The 25,713-nt window shown below is 41.7% G+C and overlaps 3 protein-coding genes across 3 annotated transcripts in view; 2 read left to right on the forward strand and 1 right to left on the reverse strand.

Annotated features, from left to right (window-relative positions):
* LOC134213675 (uncharacterized) overlaps positions 1 to 6,977 on the reverse strand; it is a 42,296-nt gene extending 35,319 nt beyond the window's left edge. The window contains exon 1 of the mRNA XM_062692941.1: positions 6,150 to 6,977. Coding sequence (XP_062548925.1) covers positions 6,150 to 6,684 — 535 coding nt within the window. The 5' untranslated portion in view covers positions 6,685 to 6,977. The remainder of the gene's footprint in view (positions 1 to 6,149) is intronic.
* Positions 1 to 25,713, forward strand: part of LOC134213676 (UDP-glycosyltransferase UGT5-like) — a 91,183-nt gene that overhangs the window by 49,902 nt on the left and 15,568 nt on the right. The gene's annotated exons all lie outside the window — the stretch shown is intronic.
* On the forward strand, positions 8,650 to 11,067 carry LOC134218106 (uncharacterized). Its single transcript, XM_062696971.1, has 4 exons — positions 8,650 to 9,473; positions 9,660 to 10,379; positions 10,442 to 10,621; positions 10,684 to 11,067. The coding sequence occupies exons 1-4, from the start codon at positions 8,746 to 8,748 to the stop codon at positions 10,877 to 10,879; spliced, it is 1,824 nt and encodes a 607-aa protein (XP_062552955.1). The 5' UTR covers positions 8,650 to 8,745; the 3' UTR covers positions 10,880 to 11,067.

The following is a 25,713-nucleotide window of genomic DNA, read 5'->3' on the forward strand; positions in this document are numbered from 1 at the left end:
GACTGAGATATTTTAGTGTTCCAGTAACTTTTCTTTGCACTCAAAATCATTGAGGTAACATTATTTCGTAGTATTTTATAGGCTGCATGATCTTCTGCATTTTTAGTCAATTTCCATTTTCGAAAGGCTAAATCACGATCGACTAATGCCCTAGAGATTGATGAATTAAACCATGGGTTGTGTTTTCGCTTAATAGTCTTGGTTTGAATGGGGATAACACTGTCACATATTCGTTTAACATGATAATTGAAAAAGTTAAGTAATAAATCTGGATGGTTGATTAGATAAAACTCTTCCCAATTGATTTGATTGAACAGATGAATCGCTAAGCCAGGATCAAAACTTCTGTAGTTTCTAAAACTAACTTGCTGTACGGATTGAACGATATCTACATCTAAGGAGGCAAATAGTAAATCATGATTTGACATGAAGGGTGCATCGATCTGGTTGAAACGTAGAACAGAATGTTTTTTATTAGTTAGCATAAGGTCTATTTGCGATGAACCTGTACGGTGGAAATGGGTTGGAACATTTCCTAAAGACGAAAATGAAAAATTTTCCATAAACGAATTAAATTGCTTTGTTTTTTCACTCGACGAGTTTAAGACATTAGTATTAAAATCGCCCATCAGTAAAATGTGATCAAATTGTAACTCAAAGTTAGAAAACTTCTCCGCCAGTAGCTGTGAACAATCAAACTCTGGTGGATTATAAAAACAGCATAGTAGTATTTTTTGACTATTAATTTTAAGTTCTAGAAAAATATATTCGGTCTCACTTTGAACGTAGGTAGATTTTTCGATTACCCTAAAATGGAAATGTTTTTTCATGTAAACAATTATACCCCCACCTAGTCGTCCAATTCGATCATTTCTTATAGTGGTATAACCATCAATATTTAAAATATCGTCTGAAATCTTATCGTTCAGCCATGACTCTGAAATACATATCACATCGACGTTAGATACAGCAGTTATTTTTCGTAGCTCATCAAGTTTCGACATCCTCCTAGCGCAGATACTTTGGCTGTTCATACAACAAACAGAGAGCTTATTTTTAACAAAGGCAGATCTCATGACGATACCTTGCGTACTCCAATTTTCAGAAGTATTTACATTCGCACGATTTGCCATTATGACAATTACAACTTGCAGAGGCTAAACCGATACACAAATCCAAGAAAACAGTTTAAAAGAAAGTAAAAACTCAGTGCTTTACGACAAAATAATATTCGAATTCAAGAACTACTAACAAAAGAAAATCTTATCTCTATGACGCATACAGCAATAATTAACACAATGTTACTCAGCGAAAAAAAAAACAATTATCCGATTGCGATACTCAAAGCTAGTTCCATCAGCAGCACAGCAACAGAGTAGCACCAGCAGCAACAGCCCAATACCCACACAGCAACAGCCCCAAAACTTTCAGGAGTGGAATCATGGATATCTAAAAGGAATGGAATGGAAGGACGGAGATAGCGATAATAGGAAAGGTTAAAAGTTGAAGCAGTCATTCGAACCGCAGCAGCTCTTCCATGGATTTCACGACGATGTTTTCTTCACTGCTAGGCTCCCGGACGAAAATCATGCCTCCACGTGAAAACACGTATGCCAATTTTCCATTCGTCTTCAACTCGATGGCCTTCGATTTGATTTTCCTTGCGATTGGAGTCAAATTCTCATTGATGTACACTCGCTTGTTAGACTGGAACCCGATTTGCGCTAAACTTAGGGATCGCACCGCTAGATATTTAGAGAAGAAATCATTGCGCTGATTCGTTATAGCAAATTGCACCAGAATGAGGCAATTGCTACCGGCCTTGAGTGGTATCCTAGTCAATCGTCGAATGTCGACCAGAGGTATTGTGTTGTCAGCATATCCCATAGCCAAACACCAACAGCGAAAATAATTGATCAGATCTTCTCCTGTGGTATACGGTACCCTGCTGATTATGAGATCATCTAGTAACTGCGATCGAGCAATGGTCTCGGCGTTTCTTCCCAGTTCAGATTCCACTTTTCGAAGTCTACGGTTAACATCGGATAGTTCGGTTTTGATGTCCTCAAGTCCCTTCGACAGTTGATCATGAAGCTGAGTCTCAAGTTTATCCATTCGATCCTGCATGATTTTGTTTTGGCTTGTGATCATGCGAGCTATCTCATTGTTCGTTACCTCAGACGATGGTGAGTTGGACGTCTCATCTGGCTTTGCTCGCTTCGTATTGTTGGAATGAGGCATCGCGTTAGTTTTGCTTCTTGTCCACAGTTGATACGACATACACAAACTATTGGAGCTGTCAATCACAATATCACGATTCCGAGTACTTTAGGAGATGCCAAACAATATTTGATGAATTATTTTCACTAGAGCGGATTGCAGCGACTGTTTTATTGATTCACAATAAGTGGGCGATTATTGGGCGTAAAAATCAAGCGTTAATTATTAACTGATATGCACCACACTAAATCCACTACCACTTCATTGTACCACAGTACTCAGTCTCTGTATATATGTAAATGAATTGGGCCTACCTTACAGCCATGCGCTTAGAAGCACGACTACAAAGCGATTATGCTTAGGTGGCTTGGTTGGACTCAAGGTCAAAGGAATTTTCGGGTGCAATTAGGCATAAAAGTATTAACGTGTTAGCCTCATCATATACGAATGCAAAAATGATAATGCCAATAAGGAAAGAAGAAAAAGTGTACTAAATACATAGAATGCGAATAAAAAAGAGAGACTATTTAATATAGTTTTAATATAAATCATCTTAATATTCATCTTAATAATCTTCAATTATAACAACGACCTACGGCTAGTAAATTTCGCTGCTGCCAGAAGGATGGCCATCAGTAAAATTCGATCACGGTTGTCAACTGTGTCGAACGAAAGATCACAGCGAACGATGCGTTACAATATCCAGCGATTGTCGGCGGAAGGAGTATCAGCTGAGTACCGCCAGAAGCTCGACGAACGGATAAGTGCAATCAACGTTAGCGACAACATCAACGATCTATGGGATTCGATCCATGGAGCGGTGAGCACAACAGCACGAGAAGTTATAGGCACTGCACAGAGGCGACCCAGGACGGGTTGGCTTGATGTGGATTGACAGAATGACAGATGAGAAGAACGTTGCCAGAAGGTGGATGTTGGTGTCAGGTACCCGGTCGAATAGAGATCGGTACAAGGAAGCAAAAGCAGCCGAAAAATGAACCCACTGCGTTGCAGTGTTGAACTTAATCTATAGATTGAAAAACACATTAAAAAAATTAAAAAAAGGACTCGCTGCAGGAAGCAAAAAGAGCACGAAGAACAAGTTATTAGTGAGGAAAGAATGGAGCAGTATAATCTGCGGAGGTTTTATGAGACTGTCAATGGCGTGCGGAGAAAGACAGCGCCATATCCCGTCATGTGCAACGACCAAGAAGGGAATTTGCTGACAGATAAAACCGAACTGGCTGCCAGGTGGAAGCAACACTTCGAGACTTTGTTGAGTAGTGAAAGTGACGGTGCATCGGTGAACAGAATAAATATTAGCAACAGTGGACAAGCTGTGGAGCCGCATACACTGGATGAGGTTAGAAAAGCTATTAAAGAGCTGAAAAACAATGAGATTGCGGGAAAGGACCAGCTCCCGGGTGACCTTCTCAAACATGGCAGTGAGCAGCTTTATGAAGTTCTGCACCATATTATGTCGAAAATATGGGAAGACGAGGAATTGCCTGCTAGCTGGTTGGACGGCCTCATTTGCCCTCTCTTTAAGGTCACTCCTGACGGAATCCAAGATTAAAAGTGCTCGCGTTTTCGGGGGCACACCACTCGATACGGAAGCAACGCACAACTGTCATTTTTATTATTTCACGCATGCTGCGGCGCAGCAAAGCTAAATCAACAAAAATGACAGTTGTGCGCCGCTTTTGAATCGAGTGGTGTGCCCCCGAAAACACGAGCACTTTTAATCTTGGATTCCGTCAGGAGTGACCTTAAGAAAGGGCACAGACTGGAGTGCGCCAATTACTGAGGAATAACCCTCCTTAATTCGGCGTACAAAATTATGTACCGTATTTTGTTCTGTGGGGCCCTCCTTAGCCGTGCGGTAAGACGCGCGGCTACAAAACTAGACCATGCTGAGGGTGGCTTGGTTCGATTCCCGGTGCCGGTCTAAGCAATTTTCAGATTGGAAACTGTCTCGACTTCCCTGGGCACTGATGAAACCAAATTCCCAGCACCGGGCCACCAGCCGAACTCTCGCAATACTTTTTCAGAACTAACTCTCTCACATCATGTATTTTTGTACACATGCCAACCAAGTAGGATGAGAGTTCAGCTGGTGGCCCGGTGCTGGGAATTTGGTTTCACCAGTACCCGCTAAGCTGCGGAGGACGACGGAGGTTCTTCGTAGCTTAGTAGGGAAAGCACCTGTCTAGCGTACTGGGGTCGTGGGGTCAAAGTCCACCGAAGGGGCGGTTACCCTCCATTACCTTTTCCGAACTAAATCTATCACATGTTGTGCATTTGCAAAATCAAGTTTCAGACATAGTAATTAATTTCCACTCCGGGTGGCTTAATACCCGGCATATAGGCAATTAACTATGAATGAACTGATGCGGAAGTGTTTAATGAACACTAAAACTACGAGGCGGCTCTGTCCCAGTGTGGGGATATAATGCCAATAAGAAGAAGAAGAAGAAGATTCTGTTTGACAGAATGAGACCACATGCAGAGTCCTTCGTCGGCGAATACCAGGGAGATTTTTGTGAGGGCTGATCAACGACGGATCAAATGTTTACCCTGAAACAAATCCTTGATAAATTCGAGGAGTACAACTTGCAGACACATCATCTGTTTATTGATTACAAGGCGGCGTACGAAATACAGTGAAACGGAATGAATTATGGCAAATTATGCTAGAACATGGTTTTCCGGCGAAACTGATACGGCTGATTCGTATAACGTTTGACGGATCGAAATTAAGTGTAAGGGATACGGATGAAATATCGACATCATTTGTTACCTTGGATGGGTTGAAGCAGGGTGATGCACTCTCGAGCGAAGATAATATTTAGTAGAGAACGCGGAAGAGGCCACAGGCTTCGTGGAAAGTCGCGTACACGATGGCTTTTTGCAGTTGAAGAGGACCTGATGGCGCTCAACGTTGATTGGCCCAGGATCGAGTTCAGTGGAAAAGGATACTCCATTCGGCGTAGGTTCATCGAAGAGCTGAAGCCCATCAAGTATCAAGTAAGTATGATTGCATCATTCATATCGAATCTATATACATAATCTTCTTTTTCTAAAGCCTGTCCGAATTTTAAAAATTTCACAAACTACTGACACGATCCATTTTTATAACAAATGAATCTCTATACTTCATGTGATGCTTTCAGCATGTTTTAGCTCTCATCCGAATTCTTCAAATGGTGACAAATTACATGGACATTATCCAAGTGTCCGAAATTTAACATGGACGACAGGCTTTTTATATACATTTCTGTCTGACCCTTATAGACTCGGAAACTACTGAACCGATCGGCGTGAAAATTTGTATGCAGAGGTTTTGAAGGTCGGGGAAGGTTCTTAAGATGGTTCGAGACCCCTCCTCCTTTTCCTTTGGAAAAGGGGGCTCCCATACAAATGAAACGCCAATTTCTCGAGAATTGATCAAGCAAATGGAACCAAATTTGGTATGTGAAGGTTTTGAAAAGGAAAATTGTTTCTGTGGTGGTTCAAAATCCCTCCCTCTTCTGGAAAGGGGGGCTCCCATACAAATGAAGCATATATTTCTGCATAACTAGAAAACTAATCTAAGAATAAATCAATGGAGATTATACTCATTAAAAAATTCTGTTCCGGAGTTCATCAGCTACCTATATTTTTGGAGCAATTTCAGTGATTGATAGAAACCTTAAGGCAACCAGTTACCACAAACGATCTGGTCATATAGATTGTGCCTATCAAAAATCTGCTTAGGGAGCACATATTGCACAAGATTTGTGCTACTCATGCCGGAGAATTTCAAATCAAACATGTAGTGATTTTTCCCCACAATTTCTGATTATTTTTATTCCGCCATCGATATGCCCGTCGTCATCGCTGTCGCTTATAGACTAGAAAGTGCAAACAAAAATTGAAACCGTTCCTACCATTATCAGCTCGGGATGATGACACGATGATATCCTTCGCCGGTGTGTCGCATTTATCATTATTTTTAGAGAACGACGTCGTTTTCGCGGCACTGCTCCCACCGTTGCCACCGCCAGCACTCGTAGTGTCTACGTGATTTTTCGACGCCTTTTCACCCTTCTGCGTGACAGCCGCTGTTGCCACTGCTTCTGCACCTTCTCCTCCTGCACTTCCTGCAGTGGTCACTTCCACCACAACCATCGTCTTTTTCGTTTTACTTTCCACCGTGGTGGCCACCGAGTACGGACCAACCCCGCAGCAACCGGAAGACAGCACGGCCGATAGGTTTGTTGTTTTAATCCCGGCCCGACTGCCAGCAGTGGCCACTTCCGCACCACCCTTGGAGGGTTCTGTTTTCGCTGCGCCACCACTCAAAACACTATTATTATTGCTGCCACTGAACTTTTCCTCTCCCTCTGACACTGCACTATCCGACAACATTTGGCCACCTTCGGGGCCGGGCTTCATCGTAACGCACTTTGCCACTGGTTTCATCGCGGGTACGAGCGGAATTTACTTTTTTTAGGGTCGCATTTTTTGATGTTGCGATTCACTTGCACTTTTGCTCCACGATTTTTCACATCTCGACGGTGACGCACTAATTTGCCAGTTTCTTCTAACCAGCACCATATTCCCAATAATGTTGGCTTCCACTGCTCCCCACTACGGCACAAATTTATTCCACGGCACTCGCGACATTCGCTTCCTTTTTTTCACGGCCCGACCGAGCTGAGAATCCGCGACTCGCGAAAGAAAATCGTAATGGCGACCGACCGATGTTGGTAATGCGCGATTAGCTGCCCAGTGGGTTTGCACTTGTGTGCGAGGGCGAAAATCAACAATAACATCGCCGAGACGCAATTTGACAGATTTGTAGAACAGATTGCGATTTTACGTTATGCAGCCCTGATGTTAGAACTGTTATAAAACGTAGAAAAAGCGGAAAACGGAATGAATATTACTAGCGTGACGTTCGAAAAGATCATGTAACCTAGGACCTCGCCTAGGCCCTAGCATGTAACAAAAAGGTTGAACTTGCCGTTTGTCGCAGGCTACTGACATCCTATTCTTTAGCCCATCGCCAGATGGTAGCCAGGATGTTTTTTTTCCATACTGCGTTTCAATGATGACAGCGGGCTATGTCTACAGGTGATGATGACACCTCGCTTGTCACCGACTTGGTTTGTCGTGTCTTAGAAACCTCGTTTGAAACTAGGTCCGATTATTTTCTGCATCGAAATATTTTACTGCAACAAACTTTACTCAACGTCAAATCTTTTTTCACAATCTTCCTGAAATGTCATCTTATTATGACTAGCAATCATAGGGGAGTAACTGTATTGATCAGAGGACTAAAGAATACGCTAATATTGCGCATAAATCCCAAAATTGTATTCCCACCTTTGGGTTTCCGCGCCGAGCACTCAGCGCCAGACTCGGCGACAAGGGAAAAGTTATAAAGTTGGTAACCCTGATTTTTGATAAAAATATCGATTGTTTGTGTGAGTGCACCGGTGTCAAAAAATAGAGCTTTTAGCTCATTTTTTTTGTTGTCAAATGCAAGTTTTGACAGTATTATTTATGTATGAGTGTAAAACATGTACAAAAGGTCTATCGGGGAAGCAGTCGCTGAAGACAAATGTCATTGTTTTCAACGACGAAACGAAAAGTTTCAAAGCAAAAAGCAATACGCCTACCCACCATTCGTTCAATATAGCGTATACAATGTTTTTGTTTTAATTTCGTTGATTTCATGATAACAAAACTTCGTATCGACGGGCTTTTTTTCGACATATAAAGCCATACAAACATAAAAGGCTTGATATACCCCAATTAATTGCGAGTTTTCGCTAGGAAAAGTTAATTGCCGATAATTAGCACTAACTGATTACGAACCTCTGGTGCTGGTTCCTCACAGTTGGAGAAAATGCGAGCTACCCAAGGCTACTGTTTTTGTTTTGCACGAGAAAGATAGGAGGTTTGCTGGAGGAGTACAATGTGGATTTTACAGTGGTAAATAAGAGGGTGCTGAGTGCTGATGAAGTGGATTCACACCTTTTCATTTATCACATTGATCGAACTGCTCGGAACGGTGGGCTCAGTTGATTTCCACAAACGTCAAATCAGAGATCAACCTACATTGTAGGCTGGCGGCCATTACCGCTCACGAAAACTGGATACCCGGTAAAATTCCTTTACTAATTAATGGGTACTTTTTCTTTGCATTTGCATTTAAATGAGTAGATCCACTTATACTCCCAAAATGGGTAAATTTTTCAGCTGAGAGAAAGAGATAGCAGCGAAAAAGTACCCATTAATGAGTAAACGATTTTTACTGAGAAAGTAGTTAATACCTCACGGATAAAGAAAGCCCCATTTGAGCGTTTAACCTTAATAATGAATGTTTGTGAAGTGTTCATGCAAGCAACATAACGGTAATGTATAACAGTTTAAACGCATTCGATCATTTTTGTTCTGTCGTTTGTTCCGTTTGGTTGTTTTGTTGCGGGTGTAAAATATTGGTTACAAAGTGCCGAAAATAAATACAAAACAGTCATGTCTTCCGGAGCTGGTCAAGTAATCTGCAGTAACTGTTCCTCGCTTGCTCTGGTGGAATCCATCGTACAGTGCGCTGAGTGTTTGAAATCGTGCTGCCAGAAGTGCTCCCGGGAACCGAACGAGTCCGTTTCGCTGTTCAACATTCCTCGCATTCTGTGTTCGAAGTGCTATCGGATGCATCGCGAGCAGGAAGGGATTTCGTGCTGTCCGCTCCACTCCGAGCGAACCCTGGATCTGTACTGTATGACATGCGAGCAGCAAATTTGCTGCGACTGTTTTATCCTGTTGCCGGAACACAAACGGCACACCATCGACGCCGTGGAGACGGTCTACCGGCAGAAGCTGCTGGAAACGGTGGAGAAGTTTCGCAAGATTCCGCAGCGGTTGAAGCTTATTGATTGGGATGCCGTCCGGCAGGTGGACGAAAATCTGCGGATTGTCCAGGATGTTGAACAACGAATTTTGGAGGAGATTAATGAGCTGATCCGGAACCGTACGGCTTCGATGCTCGGTAAGACGGCGGAGAAAAAGAGGGTCCTGGTGAGAGTTAAGGAATATGTGGCCAATATGGAGCATCAAAACTTACAGACTTTGGAGCAGATACGAGGTTTGAATACCAACGATTTTCTGCGGCAGCAGGAAGTGTTGAATCAGAGGTGTGAGCGGATTCTAAAAGATGTAGAACAGTTGCAAATACAATCTGTTACTTGGGACGATATTCAGTGGTACGTTCCTCTAAGATATAATTCTATTAAAATAAGAAAAAAATCCCTTTCTCTCGACAAAACTTCATTTTGCTTCTATTCGATGTGAATAGAAATACAAAATTTTAGTTTTGACCCTCACAAATTTGTTATCTATGTTTATCTTTTCTTTAGACTAACAATAATTACAAAAATCATGTTTTTCAGTGATCTGCTGCCGGCGTGCAACTTAGAAACAATAGTCATCAATGTCCCGTTCGATATTGGCCAAAACAGCAAAAGAATTCCGTTCCAACTGAGAGACGATAATGGCATTCAGTGGATAACGATCTGCCATATCCGGGCCACTTCCATAGTTCTTGAGATGTACCCTGGAGAATTGGTGGGCGACTTCAATTTCCGAACCGACGTGGAAATATCTCATTTGAATCAGATGAAAATGATTCACAAATCCTTACCGTTCCGTGAAAAGCTCGTACAAACAGAACTCATATCGTTGAATGAGCTGCAGAGTCGTGGGTTCCTTTCAGAGACGGGTGACATACGCTTGAAGATCGGCATCCGTTCGGAAAGTTTAGTCGAAGAAAACAGTTTCCTCAAAAAGCGCGTGTTCGATCAACGGAAGGTGGTTGGACATTTGCAAATGGAACTGGCTGCGCTGAAGGATCAAAACTTTATTCAGCAGGGAGATATGCTACGCTTAAATTGTGAATTGAAGCGTTTGAAGCAGGTCCATGACGAACAGGTCATGCACATGAAGAAAGAAATAAAAGAGCTCAAATTGGCCGGCGATGTAAGACCGGTGTCTCCGGCCAGTTCTGTGAGTCTTCCGCAGTCTCCGATTGAGCTTGACAAACAAAAGCTGAACTGCGACATGAAACGACTTCAGGCAAAGCTGGAGTCAATGAGAATTGCCATGAAAACGATGTAAGATGTTTCCACGTTGATTTTAAATAACTGATTCTAATCAAAATATTTTACATCCACAGGAACCCATATGCCATCGGTAGCTTCGAAATCTACAAATGCTCGAAAGAGACCAAATTCTATTCTCCGCAACTGTCGTCCTATGACGGGGTAACAATCTATGTGATTGTTCAGCCCAACTTCTCCGACAAAAATTCGGACGTCAATGCTTACATATGTTACTCCAAAGGAGCAAAAAAGAAGTGAGTATGAGCGTGCGAAGAAAATAAAATTCGTTGGTCAAACCTTTATCTTCTCGCTTCAGGTGTCAAGTTTTTCTGGAAGTTCTGAACGAGTTCGAGGAGAGCAACGTCCGCGAGGATCGGGTGTTCGACTTCTCCAAAGGAACCAGCTTTACGTGGAAAAGCGTAATCACGAACTACGCATTGACCCGCGACGGCGGCTTCCTTGTTAATGATCATTTGAAGATCATGTTTGGACTGAGACCACTACTCGAGTAGAGTGGGGCACACCTCAAATGGAAGTTGTACACGATACAACTTTGTCAGATTTGATTTAAAACGAATATGTAGTTCACATTCCGAAATGTGTGCGTTATGTTTTTGTTATTTCTTTTTATTATTTTGACTATAATGCGACCAAGTTCTGAATTTTGTCCATTTTTTGTTTGATTTTTAAATACATAGTAAACATGAATCTGTATTTCTGGTATAACTATCACAATGATATATTGATTTTTTGACGTTGGACAACGTTTTACTCGAAGGTACTGACTACTGGGTGTCAAATCAGAATCTAAAATTTGGGACCGTCACGAAATCATGTAAGATTTTGAACGAAAAACAGGATGTTTGAGATTTATATATCAATCGATTCGGAAACTCTCCAGCAATTTGTCAATTTTATTGAATAATCTTTTGATTATGCACGATAAGCTATTAGAAATTCGAATTTGTGGCGGAAAATTTCACGGAATGTAATGACAACGATTTTCACACGATTTCGACGGAACTTGTTGGAGTCAAAAAAGAATGACTCGACACGTTTTTGCACTGGTAACAGAATGATTTTTATTTCCTTTTCTCTCCACAAACTCTGCAATAGAAGCCGAGTACAGGGGTGTGTCATCACCACAGTACCCCCCTCCTAGTTACACCATAAATCTGACCCGGTGTCCTGATGGTGTTACTAAAGTCTTCTGCTTCCCATGTTGATCGACTACTGTGTCTGGAGGCATGTAGGCTGGTTTAAGTCGATCGATTGAAAACCTTTGTTGCTTTCCTTTTATTAAAACGTACATGAATTTGCCATCTCGATGTATAACCGGATACGGACCGTCATAAGGCTTTTGCAGAGGCCTCTTGACAGCGTCAAAACGCACAATGTGTGCATTTAATCAGCTGTTTGTTAACGAAAAAACTTTTCTTGGAATGATTTGCTGTTTCTACAAATCGAATGTTATTGAAAACGAGATGCAGCAATTTGGAGAAACTTGTGCGATCATTATCGTCCCCAGGTACACGCAGTCCCTGACCATACACCAAATCAGCAGCGGAGCACTTCATATCTTCTCTATATGCCGTGAGAAGCCCGAGCAGTATCATTGGCAGTCTAGAGTACCAGTTCTTCGAATCGACACACGTGATAGCGCACTTCAGTTGCCTGTGAATCCGCTCTACTAATCCGTTTGCCTGCGGATGGTAGACCGTAGTGCGGCAGTGCGTTGCTCCGAGTATGGACGACAACTCCCTGAAAACCTCGGATTCAAAGTGACGCCCTTGGTCTGAAGTTATGAATTCCGGGCAGCCGAATCGTGAAATCCATTGGGAGCACAATGCTGTGGCTACGGAGTGAGCCGTCATGTAAACGATCAACAATCGTAATTGGAATATCCGTTCAAAGTCGGCAACGGTCCAACTAAGTCGATTGGACCGAGATTTAGGTAGTTCAAACGAGCGCTGAGAGTACAGGCAGTGAAAGTCAAGCGGAGGAGACGACTACGTCAGTTCAGCGGACGATGGAAGCCAACCAGCCCCCACCTTGAGGGAAGTTAAGGATGCCATCCAACAGCTAAAGTTCAATAAAGCAGCTGGTAAGGATAGTACCTGAGCTGAGCTCATCAAGATGGGCCCGGAAAAGCTAGCTAAAGCTAAAAAGAGTACGCACTTAGTTTTCAATCGATCATGTGGCCCTTATGAAGCAAGCTTCTGCATATCAAATCAGTGTCGATGATTCATATACTCTTCCTTTATGTTGCCCAGTGGAAAACATATTGAAATTATTGAGATTCGTTTTAGTAGAACCCTTATTACAAGACAAGTGAATAACGCACTCTTACCCCACCGGTGGGGTAAAAGTGCGCATCGGGTGGGGTAAGAGTACGCATTTATCCAATCATGTGCTTTAAGTATATATTAACACAAATAAGAGTTAATAACATTTAATTGATGTTTAATGAGCATATATTAGGGAATGTTTAAAGATTACGTAACTCTTAGAGGGGGAGGGAGTCCTAAAAATGTGCACTTCCATACGAAAAACCATTGTTTTTTATATATAAAAAAAACTTCAGAGGCAAAAATATATATCAGGTTTTGCGTGGCGTATACAAAGGCATTTTCCTTAAAGAAAGTCCACCAATCACGTAACGTAAATTTGGCTATTTTATTACCGCCCCCTTCCCCTACCTTACACTATTTGTATGAATCCTCTAAAAAATATATGGATCGTCACACATCTCGCAACCCCTCCCAGCTAAACGTTGCGTAATTTATGAATGTTCCTTTTGATTAAATGAAATTATCATTTAGATGAAATTGTGTTTTCGTACTATGTTTAGGTGTACAACAAGTCCTAATACAATTTCATTATTTCGCTTCCGTGCTTTGTTCGCTAAGGCCTTTTCTAACACCGAATTACTTCAACTTATCCTAAAAACTTGTGATAATTTCGAATTGTGTCCCTTTTTTCTTAGTTGTGGATCATTACGCTTTGGAAGAAGTCTTATTTCGGCCGGAGATACGGGTTTGACATCATAACTTGAAGATTCATATGCGTACTCTTGCCCCACCGGTTCCTGCGTACTTTTACCCCACAGTCCCAAAAATGATTCAAGCAATGGTTTTGACTTCTTGAAAAACTAACCGGATTGGTGTTCTGTACCATAAACTACTCTATACAATAGGTTATCGAAATGGTATAATGTTCACCTGATTGAACGTATATATGGTAATGAAATACTAGTTGTGGAAATCAAATTATTTTTAGGAAAATGACCAAAAAGTTATCTAACTGAGACGAGCTCGGTGGTCTAGTGGCTACCGCTTCTGCCTTATAAGCAGGAGGTCGTGGGTTCAATTCCAGGCTCGTCCCTTTCCTACTTTGTATTTCTATCTTAGTTATTTCTGTGTTTCACGTTATACCAAAAACGATCCCTACTGTTATAACCTTCCACACAATCCCAAAAAACCTCCCGTGGCACTTATGAGAGGTCGTAGAGTTCTCTGCATCTTTCGTAAGTAGGTGTCCAACAAACCATCCTTCCCCTTCCTTAGCATTCGCAAGGACGTGGCCAGGACAGATCTCGACTATTGGAGAGTACATTGCTTCCATCTAAGAGTTAGTGATTAGTCCCAAATCAATATCTGTGGTAACGGACGAAAGTGATGCTACTCTCATACAATAGTCTTGGCTTGTACCACCTACGAATTTGTGCGAACTGCTAAATGCTAATGCTAATGCTAATGACCAAAAAGTTATCTAACTCCATATCTCCCTTGTTGTTTATTCAAATCGTTTACAATTACACATGATAATAGTTGGCAAGAATACCTGTCAAACTGATGCAGTGCTGCTAGTTTATCTTTTTTTATTACTTCAAAAATTCGAAAACGTACTCTTACCCCACGCGCACTCTTGCCCCACTCTACTCTAGTGAATGAGTTCGTGGGAAGTTATCAAGCCGGCTTCGTTGACGGTCGCTCGACAAGTCCTTCAAAATGCCGTGAATACCAGGTCCCAACGCGCCACCTGCCCGTTGATTTCAAGGCGGCATACGACAGTATAGACCGCGCAGAGCTATGGAAAATTATGGACGAGAACAGCTTCCCTGGGAAGCTTACCAGACTGATCAAAGCAACGGTGAATGGTGTGCAAAACTGTGTGAAGATTTCGGGCGAACACTCCAGTTCGTTCGAATCACGGCGGGGACTAAGACAAGGTGATGGACTTTCGTGCCTGTTGGTCAACATTGCGCTAGAAGGTGTCATGCGGAGAGCCGGGTGTAACAGCCGGGGTACGATTTTCAGGGCTGTTACAAAATAGTCGAATTCCAACCCGCAAAATCCGCGACTAGCAAATTGAAAACCGCGACAGTAAAAACAAATCCGCGACAAACAAAAATATAATTCCTTACTTATAATTACACGTCTTATAATTTTAAATTTTTTCAATATTTTTGCTTCTAATCTATTGGCATATTTATCAACAGAAAACAAAATGAAAGAACATTTACTTATTTATGTAATATATAAACTGCATAGTTGATATATGCATAGCGTTGAACTATGCCCGAAAGTAGTTCAATTTTTAATGTTGCCGGGAAACCCCCTATTTGAATCGATGTTGTATCATTGCATTTCTTTATAAGTAGGTTGTGCAGATGGCAGTCTGTTGTCATAGGGCTACATTTGAATTATACTTTTTAGTACACTATATAGTATTCTTCTAATCTCTACTCGTTTTACAAGGGTTTGGACGCATCAATAACCTGTCAGGCTATTTATTGATCAGTCATTGCATTGTGTACTTCCATCTATCCGCCAGGAAATAATATAAGACCAGTTTTTTAAAGCAAGTGATTCTCTACAGAACTCTGCAGAGGCCCGAGCAAAGCCTGACGAATCTGATGTAAAAGCACTCAGGCTAAATGAAACCAGAGGTGGACAGGAACAGTTCTAAGGCCTGTAAATTTTCAAGAACTTGGATAATACTCACGGTTTGAAAAATGATGTCATTATCACTACGTATGAGACAACACGGCATACTCGACACGTTGTTCATTTGCCGGAAGAGCGTCAAGCGAAGACAACATGCTCTAGACATCCCAGAAGAGGCCGTAGTCTTCATGGTAGGCTGCGTACACGATGGCGTTTTGCCATCTGTAGTGAGCTTTGCAACGTCGTAGGTGCTATCCATCGTAGGATTCATTTGGAGTCTCAAGACTCAAGTTCAGTCAGACAGTTTACTGCAACTGAGTAATCATGAACGACCACTCAATGGATATAAGAACAGCAAGGAATTTTGAAGCGAAAGTAATGGAACAAAAACTAGCCTATCAAAAAGTTATTGGAATGCATAATAGAACAAAGGATGAATACTGAATGGTTTGAATGAGATGCCTACAATAGTGGGAGTCATTGAGCATGGTACAAAACTAGACGCAACTGATGGTCGGGAAATTAAAAAAAAAACCTCTCGTTCAACCGACGATATTCAGATTTCTGAGGGTCTGTCTCATTTGAAGAATTAAACTTAAAAGTGACAGTTCGAAAATTTAAAAATCACCCCGTTAAAAGAATGGCTGGTGCTACCCATCAATTCCAATAGGACATCGATGAAAAATGATTCGATATCTGTCAAAAGTAATCTTGCTCTGCGAGCAGGGTTATTCGATAATTATGGAAATGTCACTTCTAAGTTTAATTTCATTTTAATTATCCAATTGAGACAGACCCTGAATATCACCCCAACCTTTAAAAGGCAGTCTGATCCTGATTTCTCACAAAAAGAAAGCAGCAAGTTAACATACCACTGGAGAACAGCGCGCATAGAAAATATTACTGCGAGACACTCGAGGATGTAGATTAAGGTTGGTATCGTGTTCAAAAGAAATTTCTTTTTCTATCTCAATCACATGTTAAATTCCGTTTACTGAATCGGAAAAGTAAAGAATCGAAACAAAATTCTTTCAACAGTATCCACCTGACAAGAACGAAAAACAAAATTGGAATTTGTAAGGTTCCCACGCAAAGTAATGGAAGCTGTCACTTTACTTTCGGAAAAATATTCTGCTCGATTATTCCGTAAGTACAAGTGACATTTTGCTCCATACAGTTCAGTTGTCAAAATTCCGCTTGGTAATATTGAACAAAATTCCGTAACCTCTCTACTTTTTAAGTCGATACTGGCCTTTAGACTGGCACAGAAAACAAAAAGTTGTCGAATTCCACGGGGCACCCCCCAGGATTGTGTCTTTGGGTGAGAAAATCAATCTCTGAAAATTTCGGCTCAAACGCTTGTTGCATAAGCTGGCGCATTTGATTTGAAGTTTGTATGGAGATTTCATTCAAAATATATAGAAAAATACACCTCCGTCACTCATTCGATCTGGAATTCTGGAAATTGGTTCTGATTGCTCGATTGACCTCAAAATATTTTCTTCCCATACTAAGCTGGGCCAGTCTAATGTAGATGAACCATATTTGCACCACCCTTGGAAAAAAAGCCATACAAAGCGGCAGGAACCCCAAGATTCCAGTCCTCAGGGAGAAGCCGGAACCGTCGGACCCTATTATTGCAATTTTATAAGTGTTTTTTTTACCAAATTTTATTCTTACAATCATTTTAATGAGGTAATTTTAATTCAAATAACTGGCGAAGCCCTTGGTTGACTCGCAAGACGGTGCTTCAGGTCCGGCATTCCTCTTAATTAAAATTTCTAAACCCTTTTTATTCCTTTTCTCATTGGCGTTCAGTTCTGTCGCGACAGTTGCAGGTGTGAATATTACCACATATTACTGCGTTTGATCCGACTTTATCGTCGACCCTCTATGCAGCGCAAGTAATCATAATTGTAATTCCGCAATTAGCGGCACAAAAGTTCTAAGCAATAAAATAAATAGCTCTCGGTATTTCGGTAATCCAGAAATGCTATATGATCGATCTGAAATTCGACAGACTTTTTATGTGTCCACTTGAACCAACATCCATACGACTATTGAAAGATTATTCATATATGTATTATGTGTTTGGATCTCGACGGGTTGCCTATTTTGCAAACGCCCAAATAAATGACATGTTGAATTAATCCTAAAATAAAATTGAGGGAAATAACGATTTACGCGAGAGTGTAATTATTAAGGTCACTCCCGACGGAATTCAAGTTTAAAAGTGCTCGCGTTTTCGGGGGCACACCACTCGATACGGAAGCAACGCACAACTGTCATATTTATTATTTCACGCATGCTTTCAAATCAACAAAAATGACAGTTCTGCGCCGCCTCTGAATCGAGTGGTGTGCCCCCGAAAACGCGAGCACTTTGGAACTTGGATTCCGTCAGGAGTGACCTTAATCCGCGATTTTCGCGACAATATTTGACGGAACCGCGATTTTCGCTAGTGGAAGAATAAATCCGCGAAAAATCCGCAAAATTCGCGAAAATCGCGAAATCCGCGACTGTTGTAACAGCCCTGGCTTTTCAACAGATCCAGTCAATTTATTTGTTTCGCGGATGACGTGGACATTGTCGGCCGAACATTTGCAAAGGTGGCAGAACTGTACACCCACCTGAAACGTGAAGCAACAAAAGTTAGATTGGTGGTGCATGGATCGAAAACAAAGTACATGCTTGGGGGCGGAAACGATCGACGGGGATACCTTCGAGATGGTCGAGGAATTCGCCTACTTTGGATCCTTGCTAACGGCTGATAACAATGTTAGTCGTGAAATAGGAAGGCGCAGCATCTGTGGAAGTCGGGCCTACTACAGGCTCCAGAAGAAACTGCGTTCAAAAAAGATTAGCCACCGCACCAAATATGTCATGTACAAGACTATGTAGTATCGTAACGCTCATTCGTAACCCCAGTACTAGAATGTTTGCCGGTTTTGGTGTCTTACGCTATGAGCTACGATTGGTACTGTAACAGACGAATAAAAGGGTAGATGTTTTTGAGAGACCGAACAGTAACAACGTGTTGTTGGGTATTGTCCCCGAATCCCCCGACACTACATTGGCGACGAGGAAAAAAATGGAATATTCGTTGGGTAAGTATAAACAACAAACCAACAGATATATCGGAAAAAAATGTTGTAGAAAATGTTGATGAAGTGGAACTGCGGAAAGCAATGGATCAGTCGCTTAAATGCGGAAAACTGAAAAGTCTGATACCCTTCTGTGAAAGAGCAGATAGATTTTCTGAAATAGATCAGGCGCTTTAATGCGGAATAAAAAGAGACTGATACTATTCTGCGTAAAAGCAGGGATGATGCGAAAAAAATGGAATGATGTTATAAAGAAAAAAAAATGAAATTTAATGCTAATTTTCGTTTTCACGAGGTACCGGCACTGTTTTGTACCATTGCACCGGGTTTGTACTTGAAGTACTTGTTTCCTATTTTGGAGCTGCAGCTTTGCTGTAAATTTTCTGCCTCTAAGACGGTGTCACTATGCGAAATGCACACGGAAGCTCTCAAGTACCCATTAATGGGTACTTTCGTACCCATTTTGAAGAAAAGCGGCATAACTCATTAAATGGGTAAACTCGATTTACTCATTAATGAGTATATCCCCTGAACTTCATATAATGGGTAATTTTTGCTCTTGAGTTTTATTGGCGAAATGGGTAAATATGTCCCATTTTTTATTTTTGAAGATTTGAGGTTATGTTACATAAATAATGGTATGCGCATTCAAATAAGCTCAGACTGATAGGAATAAGTTAAACATTTATTGCAGTTTTAAGAAACAATTCAAATAAATTTTGGAGTCGACAGCCGTCAATAGTTTTATCTTTATTTGGGAACGATCCCTGCCTTCACCTTCTCCTTTCGCAAGTGGCATATTTTCTCTCATGACAGACAGAAGATAATTTTGTTTCGTCGGGTTCTAGACTTGACTTAAGTGCAAGACCATAATTCTCTGCAGGACAGTATTCCTGTTTACAGGAATCCGGAACCGTATTTGCTGTAATGAACCAAAGAAATCATAGAAAAGTATATTTATATGTATTACGGATAGAAAAACTTACACAACAAATTCCTTTCGCTGAAGTTATCTTTACTTCTCGACCGCAACCATTTCCGGATCGCACAAACTCTGAAAAAGTGCACTTCTTGTAATTCAGATGCTAATTTCTTTGAGATCAAACTATTTTCTAAAAAATGATGCCGGAACTGAACAAATATTTTCGCGGGTAATGTTTACGCATTATTATTATCAGAAGAGATAGTATTTAATGATGTTAATTTACCCATTTTATGTTGTTATAAAAATGCCCAATTTTTGACATCTCCATACTGATTTAAAAAATGGGTACTCTGGACCCATTTAATGGGTACTTACAAATGTCCGTGCATTGCATGCTGACAACGAAAAACATGCTATTTTTGGTCGAACGCATGTTGTGACAGACGTTACGAACCACTTTAGAAGAACGCAATTATCTGAAAAGGCCTTTTCACGAAACAATGAAAATCACTGATAGTTTCACCTTTGCGCAATTACTGTCCAACGATTGTAAATGATTTCAGTGTTAGACCTGCCACTTGAAAAGGCCTATGCAAATTTATGACCATTATAGGCCTTTTCATGTGACACTGCCGAGACTGCACTTGTTTACAACCGCTGAACAGGTCTGCAAGTCCGAAGCTGTCACCTTCATAGAAGAACTGTCAATTGACGATGAAATCAGCTGTTTTTAAACGTCTCGTGAAAAGGCCCATTAGAAGAACACATTTTTTTCCGGGCTGTCAAGAAAATCAGTGTGCATTATTAGAGGAACACAATTGTTTGACAGATGTTCTGAATCGTGGAGATTTTCAAAACAATAACTGAACGTAGTACAGCAAATCAATGGTAAACGCGAAATACGTACGAATTTTAGAAATTCTCGTCCTTGGGCAGATTGTGGTAGCAGTGATTATTTAGATGAGCACTAAGCAGTAAGTTGATGGGAATACATGCATGACAGCAGTGATTAGTGATTTATTTTGTAAAGCAATGAAGTGATTTATTTTGTTTCACTTGCGGCATTGATGAAGCACTATAATGTTGGATAATCTTGTTGTTGCAGATGTGATTCGCACGCTGGGTTTGCAAATGCAAACATTCGATTACGCATCATTCACTGACGACGTCGGAATCGAGTGGCGTAAATGGCTGAGGTCATTTGAAACAATGACCCGAGCGAGCAGAATAAGTGAGGACGAGTGGAAGCGAGATTTGTTGCTACATTATGCCGGCCCCAGCGTACAGCAGCTGTTCGAGACGCTGCCGGATTTGCCGGAATGTGATATGCGAGGACCACTTGTAAATATTGAGCAATATACGCCTAATATGACAAGTTATGAAGAAGCCACATCGAAACTGAATGCGTTTTTCCTCCCGAAAGAGAACGCGACGTACGAAAGGCATCTGCTACGTCAAATGAAGCAGAAATCTGGAGAGTCTATCGATGCATTCACGGTCAGGCTGCGAATTCAAGCGGAAAGGTGCGGGTTTGGCGAGAAAGTTGAGGAGAACGTGAAGGACCAAATCATCCAAAACTGCCAATCGACAGCCTTGCGCAGAGATTTGCTGAAGCGGGGCGATGCTACTTTGGAAGAAGTGCTGCGGGTCGCTAAGATATTTGAAACGGTGGCACAACAGGAGAAATCTTTCGGTGGCGTGGAACAAAAACCTTCCACCAGTGACGTTAATAAAATCGAAGTAAAACCGTTCAACAAAAGAATTCGTCTTGCCGAACCGATGCGTGTGGAGTGTCACCGGTGTGGATATTTTGGACACATGGCAAGAGACGAGAAGTGCCCAGCAAGAGGAAAATCCTGTAATAAATGTGGCGGACGCGATCACTTTGCAAAAAAGTGCCGAAAACGTAAGTACCCGGCGGAGTCGACTGCGAAGCGTGATTTCGGTGGACAAGAAAGTATCGTTAGCGATTCCCGTAAGCCCGGATACAAAGATTCGAGCACAGTTAAGCATATTGTCGATGCCGAAACGGAATACGTGTTCAATGTCACTACACCTGATAGTAATGGTGAATTGAACTGCGTAATCGGTGGCGTACCAACATCAGCAATGATTGATTCGGGATCGAAATACAATTTATTAAGCGAATCAATTTGGATAACATTGAAAGCAAGGAGAGTGGTGGTGTCCAAACAAACCAAAGAGGTGTCAAAGGTGTTTAAGGCCTACGGTGGCAACGAGCTACCAGTAATCGGTGCATTTACAGCAACCATACAACTTGGTGAGCAAAGCGGATCGGCTGAATTTTACGTTGTTCAAGGAAGCGGAAAGATTTTGATCGGCCGAGACACCGCTACAGCGATGGGAGTCCTGAAGATCAGTACATCGGTTAACAAAGTTGATGCAAAACCACCGGCGACTACTGAGAGCCGATTGTTGACTACTAATGAACCACGGTCGACGCGTTTGGGAACCATCAAGGATGTGATTGTTGATGTTCCAATCAATCCAGAGGTTATACCGGTCATTCAACCGTATCGTCGCATACCAGTGGCGCTAGAAAATCTGGTTGACCGGAAAATCGACGAACTTTTGACTCAAGGCGTCATCGAGAAGGTCAACGAACCGTCCAAATGGGTGTCTCCAATGGTCGTCGTGCCCAAGGACGACGACGTACGCATATGTGTAGATATGAGACGAGCCAATGAGGCTATTGCGAGAGAGAATCATCCATTGCCTACCATCGAAGATTTTTTGCCACACCTTGCTGTCGCACATGGAACCATCCATCGGCCGTTTAGAAGCCATCTTCAAAAATTTAACGCCGAAAGGAGCACTCCGTTTTCGCGTCCGCTCACGCAGAAAGTATCCAACAGAATGACAATCGTCCTGAGAGTCGGTTACAAGGCCGCTCGCTCCTTTTTTCTTTTTTTTCTAGATTTGCATCTTTCTCCCTCTTAGATAAATCATGTAAATCATAGGAGCGCTGTCTTGCTTTCTCCCAGAGCAGAGAATGTGGAGGTACTTTTTTTTTTTACATTGAACCCCGTCTCTCTTTTTCCCATGTTACTGTTGCAAATCCCTGTCGTCAAAAGTCGTCTGTCTTCGGTAATCGGTTTCCGGTTTCAATCAGTTAATTTCGAGCACCAAGTTTTCGCTCGAGTTTTCGAGTATGCTTTTTTTCGGATAGAAGCTTTTTGCAAAAGCTCATACCAGTTATGTCAACGTAGCCTAACTATTAATAACGTCCGCAATACCTACTACAATATTTCCCTTGTGTACTCTATGTCTGTTATTATTTTCAAAATTTAAACTAACCCGATTTCAGTTTGCGATGTATTTGTGGAGTTTTGCCCTTTAAGTTGCGATGTAAAGCATTTTTTTTTTCTGACCATTTTCGTAATTTATTCCACAGCGTAACTAATTTCATAGTTTTGTACAAGCCAGAATTAATTCAGCGAGGTTTCTTTAAAAACTTTTAATCGTGTCAACTGGTATTCTGTGAGCCCAAATGAGGTTAAAGAAGTGAGCATTAAAAACTTACCTGCACATCTATAATCTCTATCGTATCTATAAGCGCCATCTGTCAGTCAAAACATACCCTGTTTTTGTGTCTCGGTTTTGATCGTACCTTACGTTGATGTTACCTTTGCTGCATCTCAATGAACCTATAGATTACTAAGGTGAGGAATTCCATATTTTGTGTTCGGATAGTCGTGCAAAGCAGAAACGCTTTCATCACTGTGCCACGGCAAGGTAGGTTCGTAGGATACAGTAATGACGTATATTTTATCGCCCCATGTTGAAGTGCAAAAGCCTCGGCTTAACTCGTTCGACAATAGTAGTTACGTCACATGTTTACATTCAAACTGGATGTTTACATTCGTGCTGAGTCAGCCTTGTTGTTGTATGCTGTGACGCTATGCTTGCAGATGGACATTTTCCTTACCTAAATATGTTATCATTGAAAAGTTTGGTTGATTTTACTGTTGCTGCACAGTAGGCTTAGAGCAATGAGCTAGAGATCAATTTCATACGTTTTTCTTTTTGAACGGAAATGTGAGTAAAAAAACAGTTTCCCTGTAAAACAGAAATCAGTTATTACAGGAGGAAAGACCGCATCCATCTCAAAGTGCCTAGACGAATACTTGGAACAGCTTGGAACCACCCACTCTAGCCCAAAGGAGGCACGTCGAGTCGAGACGATTTTTATTATGAAGCTATGAAGAGAAAGCTAAATTTATGCTTAATCCAACCACCGGGCCCAGTGCAGTTATCAACACGGTCACAGCGTCACAGGACCAGCGAGGCGTCGTATAGAAGTTTAAGCCCTCCGTGATCTTCCCTGCCATAAACTCAACAAGACTGTGGGATAATAATATTCACATAGCAGCCATATATCCAACACTATACTTCGCAAACTTGCTCCGAGCAAATTAATATTCGAACCTGCAAAGATCAGATAATCAACCGTGAAATCAGAAAGCGTATCGTTCCATTTTTTATATGCATATATTTTATTAATCTCTGTTCTTTATTACAGGATTGCGTTGCAACTGATAACTTATTTAGTGGTAAATTAGGTAGACAAAATTATCGTCATATTTCGATGGCTTCTTTAGTTCTTGTCTCGCACGTAAGTTGCGTTCAATTCTGTTCGAACCAACATCTTCTGGTAGTTCCGCCATACCATGTTCCGACGAAAGTGTAGAATCCTGCTGAATTGTTTTCATAGTGGTTGTGTTTCGTTCGATAGGTGGAGCCAGCTTGACGTCGTGCACATTCCGAGCGTATTGGACTCCGTTTCCGCTCATTACTACCACCTTTGCTCCTTGTCTAGCAATAACCGTGTAACGTTCAGCTGAAAAAGAACGATCGGTTTTCGTTTTCCGTTGTTGATGAAGTAGAACTACGTCTCCGATATTTATATCTGCCTCTTTTGCTCCTCTGGCCATATCAGCGTGTTTCTTGCTGACTAGCTTTGCTTCCGAATCCTTCTCTCTCAGGTCTGTTCGATCTAATGTCTGTCCATCACCCTCCTTCCACAAACTGGGAAAAGTACCCCGGAACCGCCATCCTACCATTAGTTCGAATGGTGTGACATTTAGCCTGGCATGGGGGACCAAAGTATTGTGCTTATGCACATAACGGTCTAGAGCCATTCTCCAATGAACTCCATCTATCCGAGCCGCTGCAAGAGCCTTTATTATTCCTTGGTTTTGCCGCTCTATCATTCCATTAGATTGCGGGCTCAATGGAATAGCCTTGCGTATCTTAACGCCTTTTTCTTCCCAAAATCACAGAAATTTGCGCTCTTGAATGGAGGACCATTGTCGCTTTGCATAATTTCTGGACAGCCCCAAAGTTTAAAAATATCACAGAGAGCAGCGTTTGTACTTTCAGCGGTCAAATTGTTCATTTCGATAACATAGAGGTATCGAGAATATGTATCTGTTAAAACTAAGAATTTTTCTGAACCAAAACCGGTTGCCGTTAGGAAATCTATTTGAAGGACCTCCCACGGACCATCCGGCAGCTCACGAGAAGAAAGCGGAATTGGAGGGTTCCTTCTAGATAGCACAGCACAGGTTTCACACCCCTTAACAAAGTTCTCCGTATCCTTGGCCATTCCTGGCCACCAGAAAAATTGCCGCATGATCCTTTTCATGGCAATCTCTCCAACGTGGCCCCCATGGGCTGAAAATAAAGCTTTTTTTCGGAGTGCATTCGGGAGTACGATGGTATCGTTTTTGAAAACCAGGAAACCGAGATTGTGCAGATCTTTCTTCTGGCACTCGTAGCGCCGCAACTCTCTCGGCCACTTATCAAACCGCAAAGCTAAGCAAATTTTTTGCATTTCAGTATCCGTCTCCGACTTTTTCTCGATTTCGTCCAACGTAATGTCCATTCCCCCGTCTAGCACGTACAATAGATGATTCTCATTCTCATCTTCGAACGGTTCTGCTGCCTGAGAGCATCGAATTAGACGGGATAAGGCATCCGCCACGTTGTCTTCACTTGTAACCCTTTTTATGGTAAAATCATATGGTTGCAGTCTTAATGACCAAGCTTCTGCTCTCGAGACAGCTCTTTTACCTATTCTATGCTGGCAGTTGTATATAAATTCGTTGGCAGTAGCATCCGTTCGAACAATAAACTGACGACCCGTTAGGTAGAACGAGAATCGCTCCACCCCCCAAACTACCGCCAGAGCCTCCTCTGCGTTTGAGGGTATCTTTGCTCCGTTGATGTTAGGCTTTTGGAAGCACACGCGATGATTCTTGGGATGTTTGCACTGTTAAACTGAACGAGAACAGCTCCCAAACCTATCGATGACGCATCTACGAATAATTCAGTACGATCTGTGG

Source organism: Armigeres subalbatus, chromosome 2 (assembly GCF_024139115.2).
Source record: "Armigeres subalbatus isolate Guangzhou_Male chromosome 2, GZ_Asu_2, whole genome shotgun sequence".
Lineage (NCBI taxonomy): Eukaryota > Metazoa > Arthropoda > Insecta > Diptera > Culicidae > Armigeres > Armigeres subalbatus.

Excerpts from the sequence above, each read along its gene's own strand:
- LOC134218106 (XM_062696971.1), top strand. The coding sequence starts at position 8,746 with ATGTCTTCCGGAGCTGGTCAAGTAATCTGCAGTAACTGTTCCTCGCTT. Across the intron at positions 9,474-9,659 it reads ACTTGGGACGATATTCAGTG|TGATCTGCTGCCGGCGTGCA; the intron begins GTACGTTCCTCT and ends CATGTTTTTCAG. Across the intron at positions 10,380-10,441 it reads AGAATTGCCATGAAAACGAT|GAACCCATATGCCATCGGTA; the intron begins GTAAGATGTTTC and ends TTACATCCACAG.